Genomic DNA, 22457 nt, shown 5'->3' with positions numbered 1-22457 from the left:
TATTGCCTAAAGACTTCAGATCAGTTGCCAAAAAGTTAATGGCACCGCGTATTGATGGAATGTCGTTAAAAATAGAAGGAATTATTTTCAAAACCTATTTGACACTTTTCGTGGTGACAAAAAGCTTTAAGTTATTTTTAAAGCAATTGTCTTTGGAGTATTCCAATAGTTTATGTATGAACAAATTCATAACAATAGGTACGAATATCTTGAAAAGCCATTTTTCCACAAAATTCGGAAACAAATTGGCTTTGTTATGATCTCATAAGAGATTTAAATTAATCAAGACTAGCAGATTTCAATTTCAATTTCGAAATTTCGCGCCTAATTTGAAAAGAGAAAGCACACACACTTATTTTCCACGCACTATTTCCAATACCGTTCTTGCTGCCCGCTAAATTCAAAATAAAACACAAACATTTGAAATTGTTTCATTATTTATCCAAAAAATATATAGGAATAAAACATTTCACTTCTTTTCTTTCAATATTGTTTAAATCAAAGCAATATTGCTTAACTATTCAGAATATAAGCTGAATACGATAGTTTATTCGTAATTTGAGGAGATTAAAAACTATTGAAATTTTTGATTAAACAAGGTGTCGATTTTAAGGTAGGATTAAAAATAATTGACTGATCGTAGGAATATCAAGTAACCTATAGAGATAAGTAAAATTTATACAACTTTTAAAATCTTTTTAATCGTATGAAAAAATTAAGATTTCCATATAAATTAAAAATGTACGAAAACTGAAAGTAAAAATCGTACTTTACTTAAGCTAAATAGGACAAATTATAAGGGTGTTCTTAACGCCTCTTCCATAAAACGTCAACATTTTCAAATCGACAATACCCCATTATACCCACCCATGTAAACTTAAGTTATCCCAAACTTTTGGGGTTTTCGATAACAAAAGAACGTCTAATAAGCGGATCTTAAACTCTTTAGGATGTAAGATACCGTTTACCAGTTTAGTTATAGCCATTGATAAGTTCTATTCCTCCGCAGGCACCTTCGCCGTCGGAAGTGCTGATGGTACCATTGGTAAGATAAACGCCTTCGTCGGAAGTGCTGCTACCAGTTGATATTCCATTTGTGGGTGTGATGGGAAGTTTCAGGGATCTCAGCGATTTTGTTGCTCCGGCCAAACCCACAACACTGTCCTCCTCATCCGAGGATGCGTCGGATAGCTGGCGGGGCGACAGGCGGCAACCGCGTTGAATATATTGGTTCAATCGATCCACTGAGGCCAGGATCAGGCCGAGGAAAGGAGGCGACGGCTTCAGGGGCCGCGACAAGTACTCTGGATGATATTGGGTGGCAACAAAGTAGGGATGACCGCTGAGCTCAATGATTTCCATCCTAGTTTTGTCCTCGTCGGTGCCCACAAATCGCATGCCTTGCTCTTCCAGCCGGGGCACGTATTTGGGATTAACCTCGTAACGATGCCGATGACGCTCCTGCACGCTTTTCGGATTGCCATACAATTGACGAATGACACTAGGACCGTCAGCGAAAACAGTTGTTCGCTTGCCCAAGCGCATAGTGCCGCCCAATTGACCCGTGTGATGCTCAGGCATGTCGATGACCAAGGCATTAGTTGTGTTCGGATCGATTTCTGTGGTGTTTGCATCCTTGAGACCAAGTTTACTTCGTGCGAATTCAATGACCGCCGCTTGCAGACCCAAGCAGATGCCAAGCCATGGCTTTCGATTCTCTCGCGCCCATTGGCACGCACGAATCTTGCCCTCCATTCCACGGGAACCGAATCCACCGGGCACCAGGATGCCATCGCTTTCGCATAGCTTCTGCCACTCCTTGTGGTACTTGCTCGGCTCCGACTGCAAAGTTTCCTCCTCAAGCAGACACGACTCGATAAAGACCAGTTCCAGTTTGCGATTCACAGCCAGGGCGGCATGTTGCAGGGCTTTAACCACGGAGGCGTACGAATCCGTGAACTTGGTGTACTTTCCCACAACGGCGATGCAAACTTCACGGCGAACGGTCTCTGTGCGACGCGCCAAATCACGCCATTGTTGCAAGCATCTAAAAATAACAAAGAATTTGTGATTTACATACTTCCAGAATTTAAATAAAGACCCTAACTTACTTGGTTCTCTTGCTCATGTCGATATTGAGCTGTAGGCGCTCATTTAGGTATTCAATAACTCCATTCTGCTCCATCAGCAGCGGAACATGATAAATAGAGTTCAAATCGTGGATGCATATCACTTGATCCGGGCCCACATGACAGAAGTTGCTGATCTTCTCCTTGACCTCCAGTCCAATGGGTTTCTCCGATCGACAGACAATCAAATCGGGACTCAGGCCGCAGCCTCTCAGTTCTCTGACCGAACTTTGAGTCGGCTTGGTCTTGGGTTCTCCGGTAGCCTTGGGCAACGGAACCAGCGACACATGGGCCAAACAGAAGTTCTCTCTCTTTACGCGGAACTGAAACTGACGGAAGGCCTCGACGAAAGGCATGCCCTCGATGTCACCAATCGTTCCTCCCAATTCCACAATGCACACCTGTGGCTTTGAAGATCCCTGAACGGGTGTCTGTGCCACGCGCTCCACCCATTCCTGAATGGCATCAGTGATGTGAGGGACAACTGCAAGGGAAAGAATGTTACATCAAATAAAGGATAATAATGGGATTTGACCTAGTTTGCTCACTCACCTTGAACAGTTTTGCCCAAGTACTCGCCAGTGCGCTCCTTCTCAATAACCAACTTGTAAATTTTTCCGGTGGTTATGTTGTTGTCCCGATGCAGGGTAACATCCAAAAACCGTTCATAGTTGCCCAGATCCAGATCCACCTCGGCGCCATCGTCCAATACGTAAACCTCGCCTTCGAAAAAAAATTATAACAATTAATTTGTGGTTTTAGTAAAATGTGGACCACCCTTCTTTGTGAAAATGAAAAGAACTGAAAATCATTTAAATGTTACATTTTTATTTCCAGGGTATTTGTGCTTAGGCGTAAATGGCGCACTCCCAGCTTTCCTTGGAGTGGCGCTCAACTAGAAATCAATCAAATAGCATGGCATGGACACGAACTAAGTATAATGCTTACGATCTAGGCTAGTGGGCGTATGTACAGTCTTGAGCTTAATCTAGGCGTTCTGAGCTGTTCCACTACTTGGACTCCTCCAGATCCTCTTTGTAGAGTTCCTTGAAGATGAGCTTTTGTATCTTGGTGCGTATGCGCAGCTTTTGGGCTGCGGTCAGCTGCTTCATGTACGGATGCAGGCTGAGCAAGTAGTGGTAGTCATCGTCCTCTGGTACGAGCGGAGTGTCCATTGTCGAGGAACCATTAAAGTTGCTATCCTCGGAGAGACGCGGCCGCTTCAGCTTAAGGGCGGGTATCAGTCCATTGGCGTAGGAGTGTTGAGTGAAGCTCAGGTGATCTCCGTTTCCTCCTACAGCAGAGGTGGCTCCGAAATCCTCATTTCGGTCTTTGGCCGCAAGATGTGCTGCTGCCAGAGTGGCCAGCGGATGGTGTGCTTTGTTGTATAGTGGCGGTGGCGACACAGATCTCTTGCCGCCCATTGGCGCTCCGTTCGAGGAAACAGATGACGCGGATGTGGTCGTTGCCGGCGCCAGAACAGCTGCTGAGCCCGGTTGTTGTACTTGTGCGGATGTGGTGGTCACCATTGGCGGTGGAGAACAGTGTGCGGCTGGTGGTTCCACCAGCACTTGTAGTGAGGGTGCCACTGGAGATGTCTGTTGCTGTGGCGGAGGTGGCTTTCTGCTCAAGTCCTCCGCCTCCTTTTCCAGCTCCATCAACTGAGCGCGCAATAATCCTGCCTTGATTAAAGCGTGCTGATGTGCCTCTTCTTGTGCCCGCAAAGCTCCGGTGGCCAGTGGTGTGGTGCTAACTTGATTCATTTGATGCGCAGCCGGTGGCGTGGGCATCGTTTCCTCCATGGTGGCTTCGCTAGCCTCTCCGTCTGCCTCCATTTCCTCCTCGTCGTAATCCTCGTCGCTGTCCTGCAGACGACGTATTAGACCGTTTGTTAAATCCGGCTCCACCACTGTCTTTTCACAGTCCTCGCTTTGCTGGTTGAAGTAAAATGACTGATCCTGTTCGTTCTTTGGCAAACGATGACGCATGTGGTCAGCTAAAGAAAGTAATACCCATTTATTAAAGTAAATAATTACATGACTTGAACTCACTTAGAAACAACAATGCATAATAGTGCAGCCATTTGGACTCAAAGGTGGCCGGATCCACCATAAAATCACCGTTATCTGCCCGCGGTATCCTTTTGTACTCCACGCGGAAATTGTCTCGAAGTCCCTTCCACTTGGCCTTGAGAACGATCTCTGGGAGAGAGAGTGGGATAACGATAGAAATCGCTTTGTTCGCGCTTGGAGTCATTGTCAGTGTTGCCAACTTGGCTTTTTATTCGCCAAATCTGATTAGAACGGAAAACTATTAAATTTAGCTTCTTATTTTAAATTAAAGAGGTTACAAACTTTTTCATTTTATTTAAAATGTATTGCTTTAAATGCTTTTAAAGTTTTTAAGGAACACAGACACACAGAATTTTTCTTGGTAGTTATCTCATGTAAAGTAAGTTTATTTTCTACATGTTTTTAACGGTTCTACAAAAACAAAGCCTAATACTGTTTCGCTTCAAAAATTTAATTTCATTCATATTTATATTTATTTAAAGTAATAAAATTTGGATACTTTTAAGTTAAACGGATTTTAATCGAATTTTGGTTGGCAACACTGTTCTGGGAACTCCTTTCATAAACATGCTCCACTTACTTGGCAGCTTGTGCGCTCCGCTCAGCTCGTCCCACATCTGCTCGAGGAAGGCCTTGTTGCAGTGGAAGTTGCGGTTCCAGATGGCCGGGCGCTCCTCGATGTCGTGAATAAACTGCTCCACATTGAGCACGATGGTGGACTTTTTTGGCGCCATCTTAGCGCGCTCAAAGCGATTGAGTGAGTTTTATATATTTTATTTTGCACTTTTGTCTCTATTTCGCGGGCACACTTTTTTTTAATTGGCAACTCCTGCTGTCTCACTTGTCCGCTCAGCTAACGGTGAATTGCAATTGCATGCTCCAACGGCACACATGCACACCACTATACAAACTCACTGAGAGAAATGAGAGAAATTAAGAGCTTTAATCGGCTTCTTGACCACTCACTAAAGCCATCCTGCTCCCACCCACGAGTAAGTTGCGATCCCCGACCATCAATGAGCAGCCAGTGCTCTCCAAACTGTTAACACAATAACTTCATTAAGATTCCTTCCTTGGGCTTAGGCCCAAAATCGAGCTGGGCGACAGGAAATGCCGCGCTGCTCGCTCTGCTCCCCATCGTCCATCTTCTCCCTCCCTCGCATTCTGCTCCCCAGCCAGAAGCAAATGAAGAAGAGGACGCGGCAGGAAAGAAGCAGCGAAATCAAATTATAAACACGCCAGGGTGGTCGAGAGGGCGCGGGGCAGACAGGAACAGACGGCGATGAGCGACGACCGAGAGACCAACCAGCCAACGGTTACTCCACGAGCCTGCCTGACAGCCCCGCTGCATCCCGCTCCCACTTGCAATTACGCTGCCGGTTCCGCTGACTCTGTCTCTCCCTGCTCCCAACCCTCCCGCACTGCACTGGATACACTTGGGAAAACAGGTGAATAGATTTAGTATTCCATTTCAGAAATCTTGAGGATTGCAAGGAGTGAATACATTTCAAAATTGCATTATAACTTAAGAATAACATAAGAATCAATCACTTATATGTAGCACTTGGCAGCATATGAAAATAAAAATTGTAAAATCTACAATTTTTGTAAATATAACCGATAAGAAAGTTTAGGTGTTACTCCTTCCCACAACTAATTACCAATACAGTACACCCCTTCCCATCCCACATTTTTTCCGAGTGCATTGTCTGGCCCCAGTGCATCGGTGTGGATGTGGACATGTGGTGTTTGTGTGTGTGTGAGTCAGGCGCAGGCGGCGGCATTCAGTCAGTCATGCAAAAATGTTTGCCGTGCACAGAGTGCGAAATACTAAAAACGGCAGCGTGCGGAGTGTGGAGACTTCGGATTGTGCGAAGGGGAGGAGGACAGGGGGCGCAAGGGGAGCGGATGCGAAGGCACAGGCCGCAAAGCACACACATTCACAGGCATATACATACATATGTATGTATGTATATTCCAGCGAGCAAAAGCAATTTCTGGCGGCAGCTACAGCTTTGCTGCAGGCACAGCACGGCAGAGCAGAGCAGAGCAGACAAGAGACCGACCAGAAGACCAAGCCAAGCCAGACAAATAATGCGTCACGTTGCGCAGTCGTTAAATTTTCGTTTTCGTCGTTGCCGTTGCTGTTTTTATGGGCAAAAACTGCCGGCGACAGTGTGTTTCACTGCTGCTGCTGTTGTTGTTGTTGTTAAGCGAGGGCAGGGTGAAAAATGTAGGGGAGGGGGCTATCGGGGTTGGAAAAGCATGCTGAAAAGCTGGCCCAGCTGCTGTCGAGGTGATTGGGAGCTGGGAGCTGGGTAACTAACAGCTCTTCTGCTGGTAGCCAAGAATTTCACAAGTTTCGACCCGCCGTGGAAAGTTATGAGGCCTCACACATACACATACACGCTCAATGCTTTTTTTTTTGAACTGGAAGCTGTTTGGCTAGGAAATTGGCAGCTAAGTGGACTAACACTGTGGGGATTTGGAAATCATTTCCTTAACTTTGATTTCCCGCTGCTTATCAGCAAGAGTCAAGGAAACAAGAGATAAGAGAGTTGCTTTGGCTGAATAACTATACTATTTATAGGTCAGATCTTGCATAAAGGCGATGTATTGATCGAAATGAAAGAAAGAATGAGAGCCTGGAAATCTTCTGAACACTTCCAATTCTCTTTTTGCTTAACCCACGAAAAGCCGAAGGGTGTGGAGAGTTCAGATTACATTAAATGTGGTTAAGTTACATTAACATGTTAAATTGATAGCTTGCTCGAAACTACTTATGGCTTATCAGGAATACAAAAAACGGAAAAACAAATACGTTTTTCAAATATAATATTGCTTGGAATTGGTGAACAAATGGATAAAGCAAATTTGAGGAATTGAAATTTAAATTAAACCTGCATATTTATTTTAAACCTATTGCAGAACGTGGATGTTTTTCATATATATCGATAAGTTAACTTAGGTCATTTGCACACGCATTGAAATATTAACCCTTTGTTTTCTTTACTCCCTTTCAGGCTTTAAAGTTTCAACTGTATTCATTGTTTCTTCCCTTTCCTTAAGATTTACATTCAAGTTCTTTACTCTTTCTCCGTTTACAAAGCTTAAATATCTTTTCTCTTATCTTCAATTTACAAGCCCACCTGATCTGTCAATCATATATCGGTTCCTAGCGTTTCCCTAACCAAACTCCCGCTCTCATTTATGTTAACTACTCCCTCTCCCATTTTCTCGCCACTTTAATATCCATCTCTTTACTCCCCCCCCCCCCCCCCACGCTAAAAATTGTCATTGAAATTGGCCCAGGAATGAAGAGCAAAGAAAGATGGACTCAAAGGGGGGTAAGGCAATAAAAAACCATATAGTTTTCTCTATAAAATCAATAAAACCCACGCACACACATGTGCGTGTCTCACTCGCTAACACACATATGCAAAAATTAGCGCGCCAGGAGTCGCAACTAACGGGACATGTGAGTGGTTTCCAGAGGGTGGCGAATCAGTGGGGTGTGTGTGTGTGTGTATGTTTCTGTTACCGCCAAGTTTATAATAAACGCTCGGTCAGCCGCGCCGGCCCGTAGATTCCGTTATGTCCCGAGAGCGTTTTCCACGAGCGCGAATGAGAAGTCGAGAAGCCGAATTGCGGAATTGCGAATTCCCGAACCAAAATGCGAACCACTGCTGATTGCAGTCAGCTTACAACTGAAATTGAAAATTCAGCAGAGCAAAGTGCGAAGCGCCGCTGCTTCTGCTGCTGCTGCTGGCTGTCGCAGCGTTGTTGCTGTTGCTTTTGCCTTTGCTGCCGTTGACGCGCCGCCACCGCTGCCGCACACAGACCGCTCTGCCCCTGCCCCGACCCCCTCTCTCACACTCTCTCGCTCCCCACCTCCCCTCTGACCCATCGGCTATTTGCCACTGCGACAGGCTGCAGTCAAGCCATCCGCCATCAGGCCGAGAGCCATGAGCCATGAGCCAGCCAGCCAGCCAGCCAGCAGGCCGTGTTCAGGCCCAGGCCCAGTCGCAGTCGTAGTAGTCCCATTTCCATTCCCACTCCCGCTCTCCCTACTGTTCCCACTCCAAATTCAAATCCCCGGCCAGGTCCACAAGCCCCCCAAAAGCCAAGCGAGCCAGCCAGAGCCACCAGCCAGCCAACAAAACGTGCCAACTAGCGGCGGCAGCTGAAACGACGCCAGCCAAACAGCCAACAGAGCCACCAGCAGCAGCAGGCAGGCAAAATAATATGAAAAAAAAACAACAAAAAAAGTCCTAAAGGCCTTCTAGAGAGAACGAAAATGATGATACTCTTGCCTTGAATTGTCTTGAGATATATAGCGGATAACGAGAAAATATCAAGTCCCGGTTGAGATTTGTAGAAATTTAATGAGATTAAGAATCAATGAAAAGTATCATGTGAAGAACCTAAGCAGCCAAAACCAGTTAAGAATTATAACGTCGCAAAGTGCAGTAGACCAAAATTCTCGCCTATATGACTAACAAACAATAAATAAGCTCTTGATATTGGTGGTATATGCTTTTCTAGTACTTAGCAATAAACCTTTTTGAAATGTAATCTTAAGAGTTAGGATCCCGGAGGTGTCCTCATTGTGTTTTAAGATAATTTGATAAATCTAGTTGTCAAACTGTATTATATAGATTTAATAAACTTAGTTGTCAAGTTCATTACATATAATAGATAATTTTAAATACTAAGATATTACTTAAACGCTGTTAGGTGGGAGATTAAATCGTCTCATTCTTCTCGCATCCGAATGTCCAACCAACCACTCGTCGAACTGGCAATACCCTCCGGAAAAGAGAGGGCATGAGAAGCGCACACTGAAACGCAAAAAACGCCAGCGAGGAGACGCAGGCCATCCAATGGGCGGAGTGGCGGTGGGAGGGGCAGTGGGGCAGAGCAGTCAGCAGGCTGGCAGTTAAGTTCAGTTTCAGGCGAGAGCCAAAGCCACGCCACAAGCTTTTGCTTTTGCTTTTGCCGGCGCGACACACATACATACGTACACAATGTGTGCCTGTGTATGTGTATGCGGTGGTGATAGGGGAGGGGGAGGAGAGTGCGAGCCAGGGGGAGGTGGAGAAGCGCGCACAAACGCTAAAAACGGCCGCCGCCATTTGCTTCGCTCTGCTCGCTTCTGGCTCCCCGTGTTGTTGCTTTTGCTTCTGCTGCTTTTGGGCATATTATTGCCGGCTATCCAGCACACGCACACCAACACACTCACCCAGAGCCGCACGGCCACACAAACACATGCGAGAGAGAGCCAGCCGTGCTGTCTGTGTGAGGTGGAGCCGGTGGCCTGCTCTCCTCCAGCTCCTCCCTGCCCCCGTGCTTCCGCACTCTTCCTTCGCTCTTCCTGTCCTGCCTGCCTGGCTGCCTACTGCATGCTCAGCCAACAACAATCGACGCGCGGAAGCGAGCGAGCTAGCGAGCGAAAAGCATAAACCATGAAGAGAGCGAGAGCGGGGTGCAAGGGGAGCGGGTGCTGGTGCGGGCGCGGGCGGAAGAGAGGAGGCTCGTTAAAATCACGCGACAGGAGGCAGCGGCGGCAGCAGCAGCAGAAGAAGAAGAACCAACGGGGGCGGTGCAACAAACGCCGGGCAAAGCGAATCGATGTGAATTTGGCTGTGGCTCCACAGCTACCGCTGTTCCTCTTTCCTCTCCGCTCTCACACTTCACACTTCCTCCCCTTCGCTGCACCCGCTCATCACTTCTCTGCTTCTGCTTCCTCCTCCTCGTCTCCTTCTCCGGCTACCACTTCTTCTTCTTCTGGCGCCTGTCGCTCAGACACCGTAAGTGTGAGGTGGGTGGCGTTGGGTGGAAAAACGGAGCTGGCTGGCAGCGAGGTCGTAATACAACGCTGTATTGTAAGGGGCAAGTGCGATTGGCCAGCCGCACCGAACTTTCCGATTTAATTTCTCACAATTAAGCAACGGAATCGCGCCCCCAGTTGCATAATCGCCGTTAGCTATTCTTATATGAATAACTATAGTACATCTATAGGTTTGCAGTTGAACTATACATAATAATATAATATAACATAATTTTGATACTTTGATAAATAAAATCCACAGGATTGTTATAACTAGGGTTGGATTATTAAAATTGTATATTTTTAAGATATCTTTGAAGGTATCTAACAAAGTTATTAACTTCTTTAATACTTAATAATTTAAATTTATGAATGTTATTATTGCAGATTTTTATGATAACTGGCTGAAGCTAACTTCTGGGATGCTAGAGTTTGCTAATCTTGTAAGAACACACCTTTGCCATTACTAATCAGTAACTAAGTTGCTCGGACCAACAAAAATGGAGATAATTTAACTAACGGCTACTGTGTTCCGTAACTTCCCTGCTGTCCAATGCAATTACTTAAGGCGATCCATAAGCTATGCTTAAAGTTATGGCAAGTGGGCAAACTTTCGACCAGACGCAAGATTGAAGCTTATGAAGCCATAGAACACACACGCACACACAGACACGTGCGGGCCCATCAGTTAACCGTAGTGTGTGTGTGTGCGTGTGCCAGCAAATGAGGGGGCGGAACGGTGGCAGGCGTGGCCGAGGGGCGGCGTTGGGAGGCAGCCACTCAACTCAGACGCCAGCAACGCGTAGCAACGGTCACATCCTGCTGGCGAGCTGTCGTTGGAGAGTTGGGCTGGAGAGCCGCCACAGCGAAATGGTATTTTCCATTTAATTTTTGCACACTCGCACACACGCACAAAAGCTCGCACACGCGGGCCATATGTACATGGGTACAGTGGAGCGTCGATAAGTGCAATTAAGCAAATTTCGAATGGCATACATACAAATATGGTCTAGATTAATAAAGGAAATCTAATCTTAGTGAGTTACTACTGTATGTGGCAGCACACGCACAAGGCGGAGCTGGAGTGTGAGCAAAAAAAGAGGAAGAGGAGCATCAGAGCAGCCAGAGGTGGCAGCAATAACAACAACAACAACGGCAGCAGCAGCAACAGCAGAGGCCCAAGCATTATTGTCGTCGCGAAACGAAACGTGAGCGTAACGAATGCGCAAGCAGAAATCCAGCAACAAAGCAAATGCAGGCCAAAAAGGCGGTGGAAGCCAGAGGGGTGGTGCCAGAGGGGGCAGTTAATGGCGCACAGGCAAAGAGCAACAGCTGCTAACGATGTTGACGCGCCGATGACGGGGCCGCAACCAAATGGGCAGACAGAGCTGCGAAAGAGAGGACAAAGAGGACGACGAGCAGGAGGCGAAGGCGGTGAACGGCGGAGAGCACAAGAGCCTGGCTCTTTTATGGCTAAAAACGCTAATGTGACCGATGGACCTGTGTCTGGGGGAGGGGAAGGGGAAGGGGCAGAGGCAGGGGAGGGAGCATGACGGAGCGCAAAGCACACGCAAAAAGCCCAGGCAGCAACAAAGCAACACAAGCACTCGGCAGCTAGAAGAAGACACCCTCAAAAGGTGGAACACCGCAGCGGCCAATATGGCGACCCTTGCCATTTCCCATTCCACTTTCCCTACCCACCAACCCCCACCTCCTCCTTACAGCCCTTCTTCGCACCCACTCACACTCACACTACCGAAATTAACGCAAAACAAATGAAGCACACGCATGTGCCGCCGTCGCAGTCGCAGTCGACGTTGGCAGCGAACTCAAGCGCATCGCAACAACTACAGACACAACAAATGAGCAGAATTGCATTTTGTGCATTTCGACCCCCAAAAAGTGTAAGCTGGACGCAAAAATGCAAATGACAGGCGGCAGACAGTAATCCCCCATGGATGAACGGGCTAACGGGGCGGGGGCGGGGGATGGTGCGTTGCGAGAGGGAGATGGACTGACCGCCCATTCCAATCATCGAAGTTGCTTGGACCTATCCACACCACTCAAAGTGAGTAATAATTGATAAGGCACATTTTTCAACTGAAATGATTCACCATTCAACCAGGTGCATTAAACCTCAAAATAAAACCTTAATTTTTTTTTAACTAGTTATATGTTTTTATATTAATTGAACCTAACCTAATAGACCATCCAACTGAGAATACTTTGTTTTATTACAAACACATACCATCTTGAAGCATTTTCAATTATATACCAAGTAAAAAAACAATACAATTATGCATGCTTTTAGTTATTTTATGTTTGGCTAGAAAATCGGTCAGAAAATCACGCATAAAATAACCACAATAAAATGCATTGATGCATTTCCATCTCAATCCTTTGCAGATCTGGAGTTGGTTCGTCGGGTGCCCAGCAAACCATGTACTACTACTGCAAGGTGACCGATGCGGACATGGCCACAGGTGGCGGCGGCATGGTCGACGAGATCATCGAGGTGGTGGAGCTGTCCCTGGAGGAGGCCAAGCGGATGATCCAACAGGGAGCCGTCAACAATATCACAGTTTAATATGATATGATTTTGACTTATGCTTGATATTTAAATCATTAAATATATTATAAAATCGCTATCAATTTCGTGCAGGTGAACGCTCTCAACGCACTTAACACACGCAGGCAAACAAACGCATCGTAATTGCATTGGACCGTTCAATAAATAAATTGGCAAGTGTTGTTGTTATTGTTGCTATCAATTTGCTGGAAGGGAGAGCCAGAGTAAGTAAAACGGATCAGCGAGAGAGGAACAACAAGTTCTTATTTCTCAATTAAATTTAATGTCAGTCCTATTTTAGCCGTCATTGAGTTCGGATCGATCGGTTACAATAATTTAAAGTGCAGCTGTGTGAAAAGTTTCCCTTTTCCACAATCAAACAAATTTAATCACTAACAGAGGCAAAAAAAGAGCAAAAGAAACAAACGAGCAAGGCAGAGCAAGTAAAACGGACAGAAAAAACTTTCATTTTCAATGTCAAGCAACAATAACAACAACAAAAAACCGTCTGCCGGTTGGGGGAGGCGATTTTGTGATGAGAGAGCCAAAAACAGAGAGCGGAATTAAGAAAGAGAAAAGAAGAAGGTAAGAGAGATCTAACTTCGTAATTCATTCTACAAGAGCATGAGCATTGGTAGCAATTGCTTGCTATCACTGCTGCCCGGTTAAAAATCGTTAATTTCTTTTTCATTTCCGACTAAACTTGTTTATAAACAAAAATTTATTGTCAAAGTCCAAGATTCAAAAACACGTGCAATTGTTGCTGGTTACCAGAGAGCGAGAGAAAGAGACCGCATGAAAAACAGCTGACGACTGCTTTTCTAGTTATCTCTGTTACACTTCCTCTAATTTATTTACACAGAGAAAAACAGTTTTACCATATGCTTTTAGATGAGACTTTTATACAATCTGATTCTTTTTACAAGCACCCCGTATTAAATCAAATGAAACAAATTGTAAAAATTTGTTTCACCTTACATTTATTATTGAATAATTATTATTATATATTATTGTCTTTATAGATTTAAAAAGTTTTGCCATATCGTAAGTGATGTTACTTTATTTATTTGTTATTAAACGTTTATTTTTGCTCAGGTTTTTGATTTTGGCGGGAGAGCGCTTTTTGCCCCTCTCGATAACACTGCCACACCGCTCTCTTCCCTTTTCCGTCCCGCTCACACCATGTGGTTACAACCAGACGCGTGGCCTTTGCAACAACAACAGTCTTACAACAATAGATGCACATACTGACACTCGCCGCACACTCACACTCGCACAGATGGGCAAAATATTGAAAAATTGCCAAAATAAGAGACCAGACATTTTTCGAATGTCGAAAGCAAGATATACTATACACACCATATATCATATAATGGGAAGAGCTCTTGAAAACTCACCATGCTCATAAGGCGAAAAGGTTCCAGCATCTATATTGATATAGGGGTCAATCTTGATTGAGGTTACATCCAGACCACAGGATTTCAAAAGCGTTCCGAACGAGGAGGCAATCACTCCTTTTCCCACGCCACTAATGACGCCGCCAGTGACCAGGATGTATTTCATCTTTCCGTCTCGAATTTCGAACTATCGTATCACCAAATCTCGCGGATAATTGTATTATCGGTTCAATTCGCGATGGACACTCAATCTGGGGCAATCCGAGCAACAATTGCGTTGTTTATTTGCCTTTTTATGCACGTGGTTTTTGAATTAAGAAATTAGAAATTCGCATGTATGGTATGACCACCACTCATTTTATTGATAATACCAGTGACTCACATGTGTTGTTAAACGTCACAAAACCGCGCGGATGTGAACATCTACATTTCTCTTACATGACTACTACATGACTCCTCGCACTGAAAAATAAACAAGAATCAAATGTCATTTTAGCATAGAAGTTACCTATTTATTTGTTGATTTATTTGTACAACGCAAGCTTGCGATTGAAGCCTAAAGAAACATTGGCCTACAATTCGTATTACTTTCATTTGTTTATATTTTTACTCTTTGTGTAGAGTTTGTGTTTTTAAAAGGAATTTCACGATTTATTTTACCCATTTAAAGTGTAAATAAATCATAATATCCGGTAAATTTGAATTGTCATTTATCCAAACTTAAAGTATGTGCACATTTAAAATTATATTAAATAATTTAAAAAGAAATTTCTCCGAGAAAAAATATTTCTTGAAAATGAACATTAAATTCATATTGAAAATAAACACACTCCCATTTCAAAGCGCAAAGCATTAAATGTTGCATATTTATTGAACTTTAAGCGTAGGTATACAAAAATAAGAAAACTTTGAAACTCCGTAAATGCGTGCCAAGCGTAAGAAATTCCTTTATCAACCAGTTACTTGCTGGCCTCCTGCTGCTCGAACAGAGGATACTGCTCGGTGACATTCTCCCAGGTGGTTTTCGCCGTCGACAAGTCCTTGACGACGCCCACAACCTCCTCCAGACCGACGCGCACCTGTTTCATAGTATTCCGATCCCGCAGAGTCACCGTATGCGGTTCCTTTAGAGTGTCGAAGTCCACGGTGATGCCATAGGGAATGGCAATCTCATCCGTGCGGGCATACCGCCTGCCAATGGAGCCGCTGGAGTCGTCCACCTTGTGCGAAAGTTCCGCCTTGGTCAGGGCAGAAGACAGTTTCTGAGTATAAGGTTGGAAGTCGGTGTTGTTGGACAGCGGAAGGATGGAGCACTTGATGGGCGCCACCAGAGGCGGTAGCGTAAAGTAGCACCGCTGCTCGTCGCCGTCGCGGCACTGGAAACTGTGCTCCAACAGGGAGTACATGATGCGACCAATGCCGAATGAAGGCTCAACCACACTCGGGATGAACTCCTCCACATGGACCGTTTTCGTAGAGTGCTTAACGCTGATGGTGTCCTTTCCGAGATCGTGGCTTTGACCATCGGCCGTGGTCAGTTTGTATTGACCATCGCCAGCCAGCTGTTCCTCTACCTTGGTTATCTCCTCCAGCGAAAGCTTAGCCAACGCATCCGTGATGTTCTTTGCCTCCTTCTTGAAGGTCTTGCCGAGAGCCTGCTTGTTGGGCACAATCTCGCTGACCTCCACAGTTTTGGGAGCCGGCAGACGCTTCTCGGCCACCAAACGCACACCTGTGGCGGCCGTATGCTGTCCCAAATCGTAGGCACTGCGATCCGCACATCCTACGCACTCCACCCATCCGTAGGAGGTAAGGATTTCGGCATCCCAGCAATCGCAAGCATAGTGAGCCATCTCATTGGACATGTGCTGCCGGAATCGCAAGCACTCCGGTTTGATTCCAATAGCCAAAAGGAACTGCTGAATGCGGGCCATATAGTAACCAAGTGTCTCGTTAGCCACCAGTTTGGATGCCACTGCTTCGCCGATTTGCACCTGGGCGGCAGACTTTCCATCCATCTGGTTGCAGGCCGAGTAAAGGGTCAACTTCTCCGATTTGATGTTGCCAAATTTGGGATGATCCTTGAGCACGGGATCACAGAAATGTTCAATCTCCGCCATGGTGAACTCTCGCACACGGATCAAGCCCGATCGGGGTGAGATTTCATTGCGGAATGAGTTGCCAATTTGAGCCACAGCGAAGGGAAGCTTGCCTTGATTGAATTCCAGCAGTCGCTTGAAGTTGACGAAGATACCCTGGGCAGTTTCGGGCCGCAGGAATCCCTTGACCAAGCCAGTGGGTCCAATTTGGGTGGCAAACATCAGGTTGAACTCAATGGGTTCTGTTAAATCATTGCCGGTTAAGGGAGATTTGATGTTGTATTTGGCCAGGACACCAGCCAATTCCTGTTTGTTCAGGCCATCCAGTTTAATGATAATATCCTCACACTCGGCCTGCAGGGCGGGAGTTGCATCCTTGGCCTTAGACAGCTTTTCCAAAGCCTGCTTAATGAGATGATCCAGGCGGAAGCACTCGCCGGTCTTGACATCCTTGACCATCAGATCAGCGAAACGCTCCACATGACCAGAGGCTTTGAGCACAGGTTCGGGAGTCAAAATAGAGCAGTCCACCTCCAGCATTTGCTCTTCGAGGGCGAAATACTGACGCCACAGGGCCAGAATGTTGGACTTGAGGGCACAGCCCATGGGCCCAAAATCGTACTGGCCGGTGATGCCGCCATAAATGGCAAAACTCTGGTCGTAGAAGAAGCGACGTTTGAGTAGATCCTCCATCTTCGCGCGATCGAAACTAACGACACTGGGGGTCAGGGCGAGCTCCTTGTCCTCCAGCAGCTTCTTGCGAGCCTTCAGCTCGGCTACTGCCTTTTTCACATCGATCTCGGGGGCACCCTTCGCCTTGAGATCCCTCACCAGGTTACCCTGCTCCTGAACTCGTTCCCTCAACGGAGCAAGTTGGGCCTCAATCTCCGGATTCGACATGATGAACTCGGCAGCGGCGGATCTTAGTTTTACCTTTCTATTTTGCTTCTTGGTGCCCCAACTTGTGGTTGCAGGTGGAACTGGCTGCTGCGGTTGCGTGGGTGGAGGTGGTGGTGGTGCGGCGGGAGTAGCTTTTGTGGTAGTGGTGCCAAAAAACACTTTCGTGGCAATGTGCTCGCTCCACGTTGTTCTCGCAATCTGAGTTCTCACGGCTGTGGTGGCGCTGCGCAGGTGGGGTAGCGCTTTTAACAACTGCAATGACATAAAGAGGCTTTTATTTTTTCTGCCGAAAAACGCGAATTTATGTAATAAACCGTCCAATTGGCTACTGCTGCAATACCTTCACTTGCGGCTGCAATTTCGACTTGGATGAGTCTTTGTCGGCCGGCTTGCAGCACTGTCTTTGCACAACACTGATTATGGTTAACAGAGCTGCTCAGTGATGCGCAAGTTGCGACTTGTAGCAATATTTGGAAAATGTGTCTTGGATAGTTCGATTTCAACATAGATAATATTCTTTAATCTTTACTTTAAAGTTGAATAAGCGATGGAATTATTATTAATTATTAATTTTCTGACAAAATTAAGGTATCCCAAAGTCACAGTTTCATTGTCGGCAACATCGATCACTTGTCTCTAACAGGGCGGCTCTTAATAACAGCACCTTAAGATGTTTTCCAGCACTCCAGTACATCGATATCGGGTAGGGCCTTCTTCGTTATCGATATGTTTAGTTTTTGTTTTAATTATGTAGGCGCAGCATTGCAGTCTGTTTTCTTGCAAGTTTTTCCCATATAATTTGCTCAATTTTGGTTTAGTTCGGCCGAACTCAAGCGCTGCCCAAACCAATTGCTCAAACGCGTATCGCACAAATTGAAAAACAAGCGGTTAATGTGAAAAACAGGACGAGTTTTCGTGTGTTTTCTATCCGAGAGGACGCGGCGTTGCAACAACAGCGACGCTATGCGACCGCATTTCGAGCGATAAAACAGAAAGGTGTGCTCCTCTCTCCCTCTCTCGGCAGTTCCTCTCACTTGAGCTGCTAATACAAATGTTGTTTTCCTGCCAATTTGCCGAAATCTTAATTGCAAACGCTTAAAAAATTAACTCATTCACAGGCGCTGCCACACATAACGGTTGATGTTTGTTTTTACGACGACGCACACACACATACACCGGCCAAAGAGGCAGCGGTCACAACAACAAAGGTCTTCGTTCGGTGAGTTGCGAGTTGTTTTTGTTTAACCGTTTTCCGTTCTTGACCTGTTTTTGTTGTTGTCTTGTTTTTTTTTTTATGAGTGGGCCAATCGATCTGTATAAAGTATGCATTATAATTTATTTATTAGTCATAAGCGTAGTTTGTTTTTGTACGTGTATGTGTGCACACAATTTTACATCATTTAACATGCACAGTGGAGGTTCTTTAATTAGAAACCAACCCCCACGATGGAAATTATTAAGAATGCGGAGAAAAAACCAGTTTGGTTCCTCTCAGCGAGCATCCACTGTAGGCGCACTTAATTCAACGACTTTTGCACGTTTGATATTAAGTCATCGCCGGCCACGAAGGCCAAACTCAAGACTGTACGAAACAAAACCAAAAAATGTTCAAAAACACGGACACAACAAACCTAACAACACCTCATCGGGATGCTCTATGTTTTGGGTTAATGTTCTGGCCATTTTTTGGAGAGGGTTCGCTTCAAGGTTTACTGTGGTTGTGGTGCGTGATGAAACGGGTTGGAAATCGGAAACAAACAAAAACTAAGTCTGTACATACAACAAAAAGCATTAATATCCTAATAAACTAGTGCACGTCTCTAATTCAAAATGCTAACTCTGAACGAAATCATCCAGGGGTATTCGACAGCTCTGATACCATAAGATCTCATACAATATATTTAAAAATAATAATTCAGATGGTTTTTGTAGACTAACTAAGGAAAATAAGTTTCTGAGTTACAGACTAATTCTGTTATATTTTCTTTCTTGTTTCAAAATTTGTAATAATCTATAAAAAAATGTAGTAAACAAAAATGAATGTTTATAGTATTGTATCAGAGCGGGTGAATACCCCAAAATAAACCCATAAATTGCATAAAAACAAAATGAGCTTAGGAGGCGACTGATCGAAGACTGCTTGTCTTTTCTAGGATCCCCCGAAAATATCAAAACCCGCACAAACAACCCACCAACGAAGCCGACGAACCACTGGCGATGCAATTGAAAGCGCCCAAGAGCAGAAATATGGCCAGTCTTAAAGATGAAGAGCAGGCGGCAACTACAAGCAACTCCACGCACAGTCTCAACAACAACAACAATACGAATAACATAAACAATAACCACAGCAGCAGTAGCAACAACAATAAAAACGAGGATGATCCAAAGGTTAAGAAGGAGAATCTGGAGGCCAGGAAACAGGCCCTGGAGCAGCGTCTTAGCGAAAAGAGCTGGCTGCTGCAGCAAATCCAGAAACAGGAGACTGCCATCATCAATGGCAACTACGAGCACATGACGGTCAATGAGTTTTTCGTCCAATTAGCACAACAGTACAAACATGAACAGCAGCTGCAAGCGTTGGCAAGGGAAAACAGCTCAATTCTGAGGAGAAAACAAAGTACAACGAGTCGGGAAAGTCGCGAGAGCCAAATGACCATCAACAATAACAATCGACAGTCGGAAACGCTATCGAATCGCAGTTCGGAATATGACAATTACCAGCCCACCTCATCGGCGGGGGCGGGCGATATGCTGGTGATTGGCGTGGCCCAGCAGCAGGCGCAACAACAACCGCCTCTGGTGAAGAGTGCCCTGAAGAAGCGACCCACACCCACGCCGAGCCAAATGCAGTATATGCGCCAGCAGCATCAGCAACAAGCTCATTTAGCGATGAACATGAACTACCAGAGATCACAGCCGGATGTCATATCCATGTACTCGGCGAATTCATCCAATGTAGCAACTTTAAGGCAACCGCCACAAGTGGCGCCCCAGCAGCAACCAATTATAGTGCAGTGCGATAAATATTACCTATCGCCCACCCATCAAAGTTACAATGAGGGCGGCTTTATCAAATCAAGTCAGAACATCAAGAAATATGTGTCCCCAATGGCATCGCCCAGTAATATCAGCTACGAGCAGCAGCAACAGCGTAATCCTTTACACCACCAGCGGCAGCTAGATGCTATATCCCTAGCGCCCAGCTATGTTTCCGTGGACATGGAAGCTGCCCAGCATCAGCAGCAATATCGCTGGCGTTCTCAGTCACACATAGCTCCCTTAACTCCTCCACAATTGGGCATAATAGAGGTGAAATCGCACTCCAGCGATATGCTGGCGGTGCCTATGCCACCCAGCCGTTTTCCGCCGCACGATGAGATCTCACTGTCATCCTCGTCCACGACCATTGAGAAGAAGCCCAAGCCCAAGCAGTGGCTGGAATCTTCGCTAGATGGGCCAGCTGTTATCAGGCAGATGGATTCACAGCCCCACAGTCCAGCTGGGAGTAGTAATGGGAGTAGTAATCCCGGCGCAGCTGCCATGGTCTCAAGTAAACCCCGCGCCAAGCTCTCCTCGCAGTCCATGTCGGTAGCGGGTCGTCACTATTCCATGTCCAACCAGCGGCCGACTCCGAATTATCCCAGTGCCAGCTATGCGGTGAATACCAGCTCGAAAGCCCTGCTAAGTCAATCGACTTCGTATCTCAATGCCATGGAACAAACTTTGGGGATATCTGTGTCGTATCCGCTGGAACCTCTGGACATACCAGCGCTGCGAAATTTACCACCTAAGCCAAGTCAAATGCAGCAGCCAACGCCGCCGCCCAGACCGCCACCCGCAAATCAGGCTCATACTCAGAATCAGAACCTAAGTCATAGTGGTAATGGCAGTTCAAGCGGACTTGGTCATGGCAATGCTGTACAAACAGCGCTGGTGTCACCGCCAGTAACAGTGGCCACGGCCAGTTTATCGCCGGATATTCGCATCGAGTCGCCTAAAAACATGACCGTAGTTCAGCAGGCCACTTTCCAGCCGTACAAAGAGGTGACGAAACCCTTCGAGATGTCCGATTTCTACAAATACTCCACCAAATTTAAGCAAAAGGAGGGCGGAAATCCCAATTGACCTATAAGGTTGCACGGAATTCTCATGCACTTTCACCTTTTAATGTGATTAACTAAACTAATTTTGTAGCACTGGAGAAACTACAGAGCAAAAGCAGCTCAAACTATTGGACTCCTTTCGAATTTTAAGTTCGTTAGCCAAGTTATTTAGGATCAAGAAAATAACAATGCTCAAAAGATCTGCCAAACTGAAAACTGACGTATTGAAAGCAATTTATCGAACGACATTCAAATTTTGTATTGAATTTTTAAAGTACAAAAAAAAAAAAACACAGGACAATATTATCCCCGAGGGGGACAGAAATCGCCTTACAACAGGATGCCTAGAAAATGTGGAAATATTTTAGATAGTTAACAGCATTTATAAACAAATAACTGACTAGCAATTGTTAATAAGTGTATAAAGGATTATATTTACACTAATCGAATGATATTTTTATATGAATATACACATTGTATACTGGTATATTCACCGAGTTCTTTAAGACTAAATACCGACAAGCAATAACAAATAGATAAAAATAAATATTTTATATTAAAATATACGTGAGTTTGTTTTTATTGATATCAAAGCACTCAAATATGTCTTTGAGCTTCCAATATTTTTCTCACAGCATCATAAATATTCTTTTAGCATTCAATTTCAGATTTTTGGAATAATTGAAATGAAAAGAAAGTTTTATATTTCCCTAGCCTATAAATAAATGTCTCATTTATGCCCATATATATATGTTCTCACTTCCTTAAATCATTCCTTATCGAATATATCTTGTAGTTCCTTAATCTCTGGTTAAAACTTATTTATAGAACAACCGATAAAACTTAATTACTTTCCTCCCCTTTATCTCTCGGATTTCTCTTTGTTTCTCTCGCGATCTGGTAGTAATACAGTGAATTCTCTTTCGGACTCTCCCCAACTCAATGCCACTGCAACAAATTTTGTTTACGATTGATTATTTTAAAACAATCTCGTGTTGTGCTTCACTGAGCATTACAGTATCCGGATGGGGAGAAAAAGAGCGGGTTCATCCCCCGATATCCCAAAAATATAAAGACTCTTCGCAATGGATTTGGTTCTCAGTTGCATCGCGCTCGCTATTACGTGCAACTGTTTCAGATCGGTTGCACTATTGCTTTTTTTTGTTTTTAATTTTCAAATTTGTCGGTTTTTTTCTCCCTCGAGGAGCACTGAAAATCACACAATGATTAATTAAGAGTTCACGCTTTAAGTAGCTAGTTTCCCCCATTGTGTTGTCTTCGTGTTGAACTTTAAATTTTAAAAAATTCAAATTTTACGTAAAGTGTCCAACATAACCTACAAAATTATTCGGTTCGTT

The 22457-nt window shown here is 45.0% G+C and overlaps 3 protein-coding genes and 2 long non-coding RNA genes across 9 annotated transcripts; 3 read left to right on the top strand and 2 right to left on the bottom strand.

Moving 5' to 3' along the window:
- Window positions 1-538: 538 nt before the first annotated feature.
- Window positions 539-14480, bottom strand: LOC117142017 (CTP synthase). Of its 3 annotated transcripts, XM_033305881.1 has the most exons (5): window positions 7743-7908; window positions 4782-5115; window positions 2682-2852; window positions 2112-2613; window positions 539-2047 (listed from the first exon to the last, which is right to left on the bottom strand). In XM_033305881.1, the coding sequence occupies exons 2-5, from the start codon at window positions 4933-4935 to the stop codon at window positions 973-975; spliced, it is 1902 nt and encodes a 633-aa protein (XP_033161772.1). In that variant the 5' UTR covers window positions 4936-5115; window positions 7743-7908; the 3' UTR covers window positions 539-972. The 3 variants fall into 3 exon arrangements, with proteins under 3 accessions (XP_033161772.1, XP_033161770.1, XP_033161771.1); XM_033305879.1 differs by lacking the exons at window positions 4782-5115; window positions 7743-7908 and adding an exon at window positions 13998-14480 and having other exon boundaries at window positions 543-2047; XM_033305880.1 differs by lacking the exons at window positions 539-2047; window positions 2112-2613; window positions 2682-2852 and adding exons at window positions 2938-4125; window positions 4181-4330 and having other exon boundaries at window positions 7743-7910.
- Window positions 5135-12530, top strand: LOC117142023. Of its 2 annotated transcripts, XR_004459523.1 has the most exons (4): window positions 5135-5649; window positions 10419-10904; window positions 11070-12099; window positions 12438-12530. It is a non-coding gene; the product is annotated as an uncharacterized LOC117142023 (long non-coding RNA). The 2 variants fall into 2 exon arrangements; XR_004459522.1 differs by having other exon boundaries at window positions 10419-12099.
- On the top strand, window positions 12727-14717 carry LOC117142021. Of its 2 annotated transcripts, XR_004459520.1 has the most exons (4): window positions 12727-12824; window positions 12891-13185; window positions 13623-13644; window positions 13696-14717. It is a non-coding gene; the product is annotated as an uncharacterized LOC117142021 (long non-coding RNA). The 2 variants fall into 2 exon arrangements; XR_004459521.1 differs by lacking the exon at window positions 13623-13644 and having other exon boundaries at window positions 12732-12824.
- A 115-nt stretch (window positions 14718-14832) lies between these two features.
- On the bottom strand, window positions 14833-17424 carry LOC117142019 (glycine--tRNA ligase). The gene is made up of 2 exons (XM_033305884.1): window positions 17337-17424; window positions 14833-17248 (listed from the first exon to the last, which is right to left on the bottom strand). Exon 2 carries the CDS (start codon window positions 16994-16996, stop codon window positions 14957-14959), a length of 2040 nt encoding a protein of 679 aa, XP_033161775.1. The 5' UTR covers window positions 16997-17248; window positions 17337-17424; the 3' UTR covers window positions 14833-14956.
- A 312-nt stretch (window positions 17425-17736) lies between these two features.
- Window positions 17737-21446, top strand: LOC117142018 (putative uncharacterized protein DDB_G0271606). Its single transcript, XM_033305882.1, has 3 exons — window positions 17737-17992; window positions 18115-18215; window positions 19150-21446. The coding sequence occupies exon 3, from the start codon at window positions 19214-19216 to the stop codon at window positions 21119-21121; it is 1908 nt and encodes a 635-aa protein (XP_033161773.1). The 5' UTR covers window positions 17737-17992; window positions 18115-18215; window positions 19150-19213; the 3' UTR covers window positions 21122-21446.
- The last annotated feature ends 1011 nt before the right edge of the window (window positions 21447-22457 follow it).

The sequence above is a fragment of the Drosophila mauritiana genome, chromosome 3L (assembly GCF_004382145.1).
Source record: "Drosophila mauritiana strain mau12 chromosome 3L, ASM438214v1, whole genome shotgun sequence".
Taxonomy (NCBI): Eukaryota; Metazoa; Arthropoda; class Insecta; order Diptera; family Drosophilidae; genus Drosophila; species Drosophila mauritiana.
The sequence above is the reverse complement of the archived record's forward strand: the minus strand, read 5'-3'. Positions and strand labels throughout refer to the sequence as shown.

Coding starts and splice junctions, on each gene's coding strand:
- LOC117142019 (XM_033305884.1), bottom strand. CDS start 16,996: ATGTCGAATCCGGAGATTGAGGCCCAACTTGCTCCGTTGAGGGAACGA.
- LOC117142017 (XM_033305879.1), bottom strand. CDS start 14,163: ATGAAATACATCCTGGTCACTGGCGGCGTCATTAGTGGCGTGGGAAAA. Junction 2,853..13,997: donor CTTTTCGCCTTATGAGCATG/GTGAGTTTTCAA, acceptor TTTTTTTCGAAG/GCGAGGTTTACGTATTGGAC. Junction 2,048..2,111: donor GACATGAGCAAGAGAACCAA/GTAAGTTAGGGT, acceptor TGTTATTTTTAG/ATGCTTGCAACAATGGCGTG.
- LOC117142018 (XM_033305882.1), top strand. CDS start 19,214: ATGCAATTGAAAGCGCCCAAGAGCAGAAATATGGCCAGTCTTAAAGAT.